The 10,564-nt window shown below is 41.5% G+C and overlaps 1 protein-coding gene across 1 annotated transcript; it reads left to right on the plus strand.

Annotated features, from left to right (window-relative positions):
- On the plus strand, positions 1–2,573 carry TMEM251 (transmembrane protein 251). The gene is made up of 2 exons (XM_010836208.1): positions 1–423; positions 854–2,573. Exons 1-2 carry the CDS (start codon positions 344–346, stop codon positions 1,263–1,265), a joined length of 492 nt encoding a protein of 163 aa, XP_010834510.1. The 5' UTR covers positions 1–343; the 3' UTR covers positions 1,266–2,573.
- The last annotated feature ends 7,991 nt before the right edge of the window (positions 2,574–10,564 follow it).

Raw genomic sequence — 10,564 nt, forward strand, 5'->3', positions numbered from 1 at the left:
GCCGGTGGCCGCTGCCCGGCACTGGGCTCTCGGCGCTGCAAGGCGGAGAGGCCCGGGTCTGGCGCCGCCTGTGCAGCCCTGGTCGCGGCCGGCGGCCCCTGCTGCGCGACAGGGGGCGGGGCCGGCTGCAGGGAAGGCCCAGGTGTCGGGGGAAGCCTCCCGGCTGGGCCGACCGACACAGGCTGGGGCTCGGGCAGCAGCGACGGGGGCCAGCCCCCCGCGTGACCGGCTGCAGTCACGCTGTGCTTAATCACACTTAGTCTTTGCTCCAGGCTGGCCGTGCTCACCATTCTCCCAGCCGGTGACCCCGGGGGATTTCTTTTATGGTGGCTTTTTCTCTGAAATGCCAAAGCCACCCGATTATTCAGAACTGAGTGACTCTTTAACGCTTGCCGTGGGAACAGGAAGATTTTCGGGACCACTGTAAGTGTTTAAGAGTTACTGTCTTAACTTGGGGGCTCCGACATAGGTTTGACTTGAAGAACTAAGCGTTCATGTTTGCAGCAATACTGTTAAATCAGAAAGTATTTGAACTGTTAACAGTGAACTGTTCCGTAGGAAATTAATTTAATTACAGTTTAAGGGGCGGTGTGCTGGACCTGTTTAAGTCAGATATAGTGATTTATCTGTGGGCTACAATAAAAAGCATGCTCAATATATAATTAAACTTTATCATATCTATTACATAAAACGACCTGTAAGTTGTTTACATTTCTTAATAGATGTAAATTTATTTAAAACCTCAAATGCGTTATGGGGTATTTTAGAGCTCATTGGGGGAAAAAAAGTTAAGTACATTTGGAATAGTTGCCATGACAGCATTACTAGACCCTAACTTGTTTCTAACTGGCAGGCACAGAGCATGGAGAATGATGAATTTCCGTCAGCGGATGGGATGGATCGGAGTGGGACTGTATCTATTAGCAAGTGCAGCAGCATTTTACTACGTTTTTGAAATAAATGAGACTTACAACAGGCTGGCCTTGGAACACATTCAACAGCACCCAGAGGAGCCCCTTGAAGGAACCACGTGGACACACTCCTTGAAAACTCGGTTGCTCTCCCTGCCTTTTTGGTTCTGGACAGTTGTTTTTCTGATACCTTACTTACAGATGTTTTTATTCCTTTACTCTTGTACAAGAGCTGACCCCAAAACGGTGGGCTACTGTATTATTCCCATATGCCTGGCAGTTATATGCAATCGCCACCAAGCATTTGTCAAGGCTTCTAATCAGATCAGCAGACTACAACTGATTGACACATAAAATCCGTCATCATCTTTTCCTTACAAGTACAAAACTGCCAGTATGATATGGAGCCTGATCACAAGACTGCAGTTTCTTCACAGATCTCAGGAAGTTGTGGTGGGGCAGAAGCTTTTTAAAGAATGTGGCTAGGGGGCTAACTTTATCTGAATAATGAGTTTTTAGGTAAAGACTGAGAATCAGTACTACAAAATCATGTGGATGACTTCAGATTTTGGAAGTAAAATTTTATCTGTTATTTGCATTCCTTAGAAACTTGAATAAGTACCTGGACTCATATTTTTATTTTACTGTGCAACATAGTGATAATTCAGAAAATTTTCCTTTGGGGAAAAATGAATATGAACATTTCCATTGTGCTTAATGTAAAAAGGTCCAAACATGGTCATAAAATTTAAATTTTATACAATTACTTGGCTTGCTTTAAAATTCTTCAAACTAAAACACCAGTTCATCCCATTGTAGCTAAGCCACTATGCTCGTTTGCTATCAGCTTGTGAGAAATTGGTATGAAATTATTGAGGTGATGGGTGTCTTGAGAAGCAAAATGTGATCTTCCTTTTGGTAATGCTACGGGTGCTGTTCATTAGCTAGAATTATTAATGCAATTTAAAAAAAAAACCTACTTGGGAAAAGACTAAATGTTTGAAAGCTGAGTAATCTAACACATAGAAAATGGAAACAAGGTGTTCAATGAAAGCAGTCCAGTCCCTGTCAGATGTGTGCTATCTAAACGATGCTCTCAAGTCACCAGCCCTCTGATTTTCTTTTCTGCCTAAAGTCTAGTCTTCAGGCGATAGGTTAACTGCATGGAGATGTGATCCCTGTACTGCCTCTTGGATTTGTACTCACTACCTCATGTCTGGTAACAATACAGATAACTGAAAAATGGAAAACTAGATTTTAGGAATTTTTTTTTCTTTTTTTTCTGGGTGAGATCAAGATATATTTTTATAGTTATGTCATCAATACCAGAGAAATGTTGTACACTGAGTTTTAATAAGAATCGTAACATTTTTTGGTGCTTCTCTTGGGCTCTAAGAGCTTTAACGTGAATCAACTCTTGTAGTCCTCCAACAGCCCTATGAGATAACAGTTATTATCATCCAGATTTTACAGGTAAGGACAGTGAGCTGAAGTTCTGTAACTTGCTGAAGGTCACATAGCCAAGAAGCAAAGCCAAAGCCTAACCCGGCATCTGATGCCTTTATTCCTAATCACTGAGCTGTAGGGCTTCTCACAGATGACAGATGTTTCAGCACTGGGTACTGTCTGCCTAACCATGCTAATAAATGGAAAAGAACTGAAGAAAGGTTTTTCTCAATTTGTATGAGCTACTGAAAATCAAAGTCTTCAAGCAGCTTTAAGTCAGGTTTGACCAGAATGGAAGGCTGGGCATTCCATAGGAAGCTTTTACTTGAAAGATTAAGCAGGTGTCCTTGGCACAATCAGATTCTTCTCCAGTAGTCTCATTTCTCTCCTTTACTACTTCCAAAGGTCTAGTTACTGAAATGTTTTTTTGCTACAGGACACTGATACACTGAGTCTTCAAATTAAGTAACAGTTTGAAATACATGTTTTTGCAAGGGACAGGTAACCAAATCACTTGCATCTTTTGAGTGCTTACTAGAAGTATGCATGGCTGCAGGCAGATTCCTGAGACATACAGATTCTGCTGCATGAGAGTTCTATGATGCAAGTGTATGTTGGGACTAGTACCACCTTACAGAAGAGGAAAATGAGGCAGCCTGAGGCACACAGAATTAATAACTTGTTGGTCACACTGCTTGTGGAAGAGCCAGGATTTGAACCCAGGATATCTGGCTTCAAATCTCCAGCTATATCATTCTACTATACTGCTTATCAAAAAAGGGACATAATTTAAGAAAAGTCATTGCATAGTTTCTTGTTTTATTTGATTTGTCCTGAGGCAGTGCTAGTTTGGAAATCGTTTAAGAACATTATTTCCATCACTTTTTGTTTTACAAATTATGTAATGAAAGGTTTGTGAGTTTGCTATTTGTCTTGTAAAGTAGTAATTCCGTATTTTATTGAGGGAGACTTTCTTAGACTTAAAATTCTAGTAAATTCTCCCACACACTGCAACTAGAGAGTAGCCCGTTTGCTGCAACTAGAGAAAAGTCCATGCAGCAACTGAAGACCCTGCACAGCCAAAAATAAAGAAAGAAAGTCATTAAAAAAAACAACACTACAGTTTTAAAGGGAAAAATGTGATTCCCTTAGAATTTGATTCTACTTCAAACAAAGCTTTCGAAAACTAATACAATTATGTAAAGTTTAAAAATAAAATTAAAAAAAAAAAACACTTTACATGAATAAATATATTTAACCCTTGCAAAAAAAAAAAAAAGCTTTTCTTCGGGGAAGTGGAATCAAAGTGCTCTGAAGTGACAGCACCCAGAGAATAATCAAACCTGCATGTTTGTTCACCATGAGTTGTGTTAAAGTCTTTGTTAAAATTATCTACTGTTGATTTCCTTCTTGATGGATTTAATGTTCTCAGTCTCTCTAAAACACTGGCAGAAAAGGTTATCACAATACCACGTCTCGTTTTTGCATCAAATAAGTGCCATACTTTATAAGTTCTCCAATATGTTTATAATGTTCTACATAATTCTAGACCATGGTTGGGAATCATCATGCATTGATATTTTTGTTTTGATCTACGGCAGTGAGTGGGTCTTGAACTCTGTCTGATATTATAATCACTCAAGGAAATATAAAAAACTGCAAACCTCATATAAACAATGCCAGGGTCCCTTCCCAGCTATCAATCCCTGGGAGAGGGGCCAAGGCAATCATGTTTGAGAGCTCTTCAAGCAAGTCTGTTAGGGTTGAGAGTCACTGGGCTGGAGTGTTGTTGTTTTCTTTCTTTTGGGCCAGGGGTTTTTATGCACCATGAAGCCTCAACTGTTAGTCACTGAGAGCTCTCTCTGGAACAGCGTTTGTAACAAACATTTCATGGTAGGCTCACGCCAGCTGTTTGAATTCTGCAAATCTTTAAAAAGGTGTCTATATATTCTTTTTCAACATTTTTTCCCAAGGTTTAAATATTAAATCACTTGTTACGAGGAGCCCTACTGAGCAGTCTTATAAACTAATATGTGTGGTCCTGGGATATCAGCCATGGAGAGAGGTCATGAAGGTCAGATGCAGAAGGTCACTGTAACTGAAGGCCAAGTTCTAGGGGAGGTCAGCCAGTAATGCAGCAGACATGATCAGTTCAGGCTGGGGGTGGTCAGGTCACAGATAAAGGAGAGGACTCCTGCTTCTTGTAGTTCTCCAGGTGTGGCCAAGGCCCAGCACCAGGCAGGAGGAAACAGGAAGCAGGAGGTGAGCCCAGTGGTAACATCCACGGTCCTGAGCTGCTCCTGTAGTGGTTTGGAATGGATCTGGGCGTGGGGCACTGGGAGCTTCAGGCCGGGCATGTCAGGACCCTCAGTGGCAGGGACGTCAGTGTAGACAGGACCACACCAGGTAGACTGCAGACAGCTGCCAGCCCCAGCTCACGGTGGGGAACGAGGTGTCTGTATTTCCTGATTCCTGTTGTCCAATTTATCCTGAATATACTTGTCAGGTTTTTGTCTCTGACTCTATCAAAGTCGCTCTCTTGTCAACAGGTTGCCAGTCATTTACATATAACTAAACCCAGTGGTCAAGTCTGTCTTCAAATTACGTTTTTTGGCCATGCCATTCCCTGGGGGAATCTTGGTTCCCTAACCAGGGACTGAACCCACACCCTTGGCACTGAAAGCATGGAATCCTAACCACTGGACCACCAGGGAACTCCCCCTCAAATTACTTTTGGACACAGTCCCTTGTCCTTGAAGTATTTTCTTCTGTTGGCTTCTGGAACAGTACTGCTCAATAGAATTTTAGTGATGATGGAAATGTCCTCTATCTGTCCTGTCCCTGTCAACAGCCAGAAGCCACATGAAATGAGGCCTTGAGATGCGGCTAGTGTGACTGACGAACTGAATTTTACATTTTAATTCAACAGCCACATGTGGCTAAATAGCCCAATTCTAGATACTTTTCTATTAGTCTTCTGCCTCACCAGCTTTTCCTATGCCCTTTGCTGGTTCCTCTTTGGGGCATCTACTCAATTTCTAAGACATAGCATGCCCACGTTCTCTTTTCTACTCCCTTGTCATCTTATCCAGGCTCATGGCTTTAAAACTCAAATTTCTTTCCTGAGCTCCAGTCTTGAATAGCTAACCACCTACCTGATATTTACTAAGGTATCTTACCAGGCACCTGCAATTTAACCTATTTAAAGATAAGCTGCTGATCTCTCCAACCACCAGAATCTGCTCAAGTCCCCTACAAGCCTACTATTAAACACGTGGTGAGGGATCATTTAAAAATGTTACTCTTCTCAAAAATCCTTCCATAGTTTCCCTTCTCAGAATAAAAGTCAAAGTCCTTAATGTGGCACACAAAGTTCTAAGTGGCCCCTGACTTCATCTTCTACCACCCCCCTCCATCCCTTGCTCCACGCCACCCACACTGGTCTTCTTGTTGATTCTAGAACAAGCCAGAAAAACATGTTTCAGGGCCTCTGGGCTCAGTGTACCTTCTGCTTGAATGCTCAGTTCTGACCAGCTCCATCATGTTCTTTAGACCTCTGTTCAACTGTCAGCTTAGTGAGGCTGCCTCTGACCACCCTATTTAAAATCAACCATCCGCCTCCCCTGCTTTTCTCCTGAGCACTTCCCATCATATGACATGTTACACATTTTGTCAGAATCTAAATTCCATAAGGGCAGGCACTTGTCTGTTCATGTCATGCAGCCTATGCCCAGAACAGTGCCTGGCACATAGTAGGTGCCTAGTGATTACTTACTACATGAATGATTTTTACTGCCACTCGACAACTCTCACTAGGCTACAAAACAATCTACTTCACTCTCCAGAGAGAAAAAAGATTAAGGTTATTGACTGCATGGGTTTCCCTGGTGGCTCAGATGGTAAAGAACCTGCCTGCAATGCAGGAGACCCGGGTTCGATCCCTGGCTCGGGAAGATCCCCTGGAGAAGGAAATGGCTTCCCCTGCCAGTATTCTTGCTTGGAGAATTCCATGGACAGAGGAGCCTGGCAGGCTACAGTCTATGGTATCACAGAGTCGGACACTACTGTGGGACTACCACTTTCCAAACAAAAACAAAGTGCATGGCATAATGTGTCACGTGTTCTAGGTAACTTTGGTTATTAAGCTCTTTCAGGTTTCAGCATGTGGGGATAATCTCTTTTTAAGGCCAAGATTAAAATGAGTCTCCCAATTTAGTTTTGCCAACAATTCTTGTGATGTTGGCTATCTTGGCATTTTTCTTACTGATGCAAGAAAAACAGACCACATTCACAAACAAGGTTTTCAGAGTCACCACTTAGAAGTTCTTTAATTACAATCATGAAGACAATGGTTTCCTAAACCACCAAACAAATGCAGCAAGTATCTTGACAACATCTTAAAGCTACAGAAGACATCTTCAGCACTCTGGTATCAGCGGGCAATATCTTGGCCCTAAATTAAAGCACTCACTTAAACTAGTAATGGTGCCTCTAGAAGTTACTTCTATTCCCAGCAGAATTTTGGCATGAGAGTAAATTTCTATTTAAAACTGTACCTAATAGCCTTGTGCTGCTCCAATGTGAGCTGCTACTTTTTAAAAGATATAAATAGAGGCTTACTGTCTAGCATTCACTGTTTCCTGGGCCATGCCTTTAAATAGAGCAATTCTGATCCCAAAGGTCACCTGAGAACTGGAATAGTTACAGTTAACACTGGGAAATTCTTTTTATATTTTGAGAATAATGCACTTGCTAGAGGGTTACAGCTTTTTATATAGTTGTAATGGACTGTATAAACGCACCAATGCAATGGACATGAACTCTGGCAAACTCCAGGAGATGGTGAGGCACAGGGAGGCCTGGCGTGCTACAGTCCATGGGGTTGCAAAGAGTCAGACAGGACTGAACAATAGAGGGTTACAGCTAGGCCCATCAGTTTTAGAAATACCTCCTTTTTTTATTAAAGTTACCCTATCTCGTACTTAGCCCAGCTCTCCTAACCTCTTTAGAAACTGCCTTCTACTCCCCTTCTGACATAACAGTAGTCAGATGGGAAATGTGGACATTCTTAAGCCTGGATTGCTTAATTTCTGGCCTGAATTATTTACACAACAACGTTTTAAACTGTTAACATGGCTCAACTGCCCTTATTTAAAAGCACAGGGGCATATGACCCAGCAATCCCACTGCCTGGCATACACACCAAGGAAACCAGAATTGAAAGAGACACGTGTACCCCAATGTTCATCGCAGCACTGTTTACAATAGCCAGGACATGGAAGCAACCCAGATGTCCATCAGCAGATGAATGAATAAGAAAGCTGTGGTACATAAACACAATGGAATATTACTCAGCCATTAAAAAGAATGCATTTGAATCAGTTCTAATGATATGGATGAAACTGGAGTTTATTATACAGAGTGAAGTCAGAAAGAAAAACACCAATACAGTATATTAACACATACATATGGAATTTAGAAAGATGGTAACAATGACCCTATATGTGAGACAGCAGAAGAGACACAGATGTAAAGAACAGACTTTTGGACTCTGTGGGAGAAGGCGAGGGTGGGATGATTTGAGAGAATAGCATTGAAACACGTGTATTACCATATGTGAAATAGATCTCCAGTCTAGCTTCGATGCCTGAGACAGGGCACTCAGGGCTGGTGTATTGGGATGACCCTGAGGGATGGAATGGGGAGGGAAGTGGGTGGGGGTTCAGGATGGGGGACATATGTACACCCATGGCTGATTCATGTTAGTGTATGGCAAAAACCAGTACAATACTGTAAAGTAATTAGCCTCCAATTAAAATAAATGAATTTTTAAAAAAAGCATGGGGGGCTTCCCTGGTGGCTCAGTGGTAAAGAATCTGTCCAGGAGACATGGATTTGATTTCTGATCTGGGAAGAGCCCACGTGCTGTGAAGCAACAAAGACTGGGAGCCACAACTGCTGTACCCGCCTAGCCTAGAGCCCACGCTCTGCACCAAGAGAAACCACCACAGTGAGAAGCCCGTGTGCCACACTAGGCAGCACCCCTCCCCCATCACTGCAGCTAAAGACACCCCACGCGGCAATGAAGATCCAGCACAGCCAAAAAACAATAATAATAAAAAAAACTGGATTTTTTTTAAAGCATGATTTTCCCCCCTGCTTTTGTGGAAAAATATGTAGCACATGCTTTCTTTCTTTTTTAAAAATATTTGGCTGCACTGGGTCTTCATTGCTGCACAGGCTTTTCTTTAGCTGCTGCAAGCAGGGGCTACTCTTTGGTTGCGGTGCTCAGGCTTCTCACTGCAGTGGCTTCTCTTTTGCAAAGCAGGGACTCTAGGGTGCATGGGCTTCAGTAGTTGCAGTTCTCGGGCTCTAGAACATAGGCTCAATACTTATGGCACATGGGATTAATTGTTCTGAGGTATGGGGGATCCCCCCAGACCAGGGATCAAACTCATGTCTCCTGCATTGGCAGGCAAAAATGCAAAGAGAACAAGAGGATACAATGAAAAATCTCCCTCTCACTCCCAACCCCATCTCCCTCTTCCCAGATGCAGTCCGACTCTCCTTTCAGAGATACTATATGTGTATCTAGCCAGTACTCTCCACTAGAAGCATTCTACACACTGTTGTGTATTTTGCTAAGTTTTCCTTTAGCATCATATCCTGGAGATGGATCCTTAACAACACATGGTCTTTTTTTTAATGGCTGCACAGAATTATTGTACTGAAATGCTTCTACTTTAATTAACTAGGGTCTTCTGCTGATAAAACATTTAGGTTGTTTATAATCTGCTGTTCTGGAGAAGGAAATGGTAACCCACTCCAGTGTTCTTGTCGGGGAAAATCCCATGGACAGAGGAGCCTGGCGGGTTACAGTCCATGGCATTGCGAGAGATGGACATGACTTATTGACTAAACCACCACTACCAATCCTGTTACCAAGAATAATGTTGCAATCAATTATCTTGTAAATGTATCTGTGTATATGTATGCTATTATCCATAGGATAAATTCTATCACTGAAATTGCTGATAGAGAAATTGCTGATGGGGCCCAAGAGCACCACATCTTTAAATTTTGACAGAGTCAACTTGACTTATAAGGAGCTTATACCAATTTACACTCTCACCACCAGCATCTTATGGATTTCACACCCTTTCCAGCTCAATATTGCATCAAAACTTTTGACCTTTCAGTCTGAAAAGTAAAAAAATGATACTGCATTGTGGTTTTAATTTTCATTTATTTGAAGTGAAATTTCTATTGTCTTTCTGACTGGTACACGTGAGAGCTATAAAAGCCATGTTAGTTCTTGGTCATTTCTGTTGAAAACACTAAATACTTTACTCTACTTTTAACCTCATTTACAGAATGTTCAGAAATGTTTACCACCATATAAATACAGAGGATGAGATGGCTAACCCTAACCCTAACCCTAACCCTCTTCATCACCGACTTGCTGCATGTGAGTCTGAGTGAACTCCGGGAGTTGGTGATGGACAGGGAGGCCTGGCGTGCTGCGATTCACGGGGTCGCAAAGAGTCGGACACGACTGAGCGACTGAACTGAATTGAACTGAAATGTATTTATTAATCTTTTCTATCACAGTGTTTGGATTTCTTAAAGTCTTGCTTAGGTATCCTTACTCACTCTGATACTATTAAAAAAAAAAAAACTTAGTCCATTTTCTTTTAGTACTTTTTGTGTTTTTTTAAATATTATTTTATACTCTAAATCTTGAATCTACCTGAAATTATGTTCAAAGTAGTGAGAAAAGAACCCAACTTTATCACAAAAACCAACTTGTTTCTCATTTGTTATTTTACAAATATCCTCCAATTTCTCTAATAATTTTACATGCTAATCTTACTATATACTTAAATATGCAAGACGAAATCACAAAATGACCATAATTTCCCCAAACAATGTTAATTTATTTGTAACTACCATAGTGACATAACTGCAAACTCTAGTACAGTTTTACTCAGTGGTGCTCAGCCGCCCACCAGGGTAAGTTCAAACAGGAATTTCCTGTAATCGTTTTATCACAGCATAGTGGTTGAAAGTGAGTTAGAAAGCCTGTGTTTTCAGGATGTTTTGTGTATGCGCCTTACTGCAGTATGTTATCATATCTTATACGTTATCATATCACTTACTGCAGCATGTTAGTGTATCATAAAAAATGATACACTATATTTGTAAAA

Source organism: Bison bison, unplaced genomic scaffold, assembly GCF_000754665.1.
Source record: "Bison bison bison isolate TAMUID 2011002044 unplaced genomic scaffold, Bison_UMD1.0 scf7180017864061, whole genome shotgun sequence".
Classification (NCBI taxonomy): domain Eukaryota; kingdom Metazoa; phylum Chordata; class Mammalia; order Artiodactyla; family Bovidae; genus Bison; species Bison bison.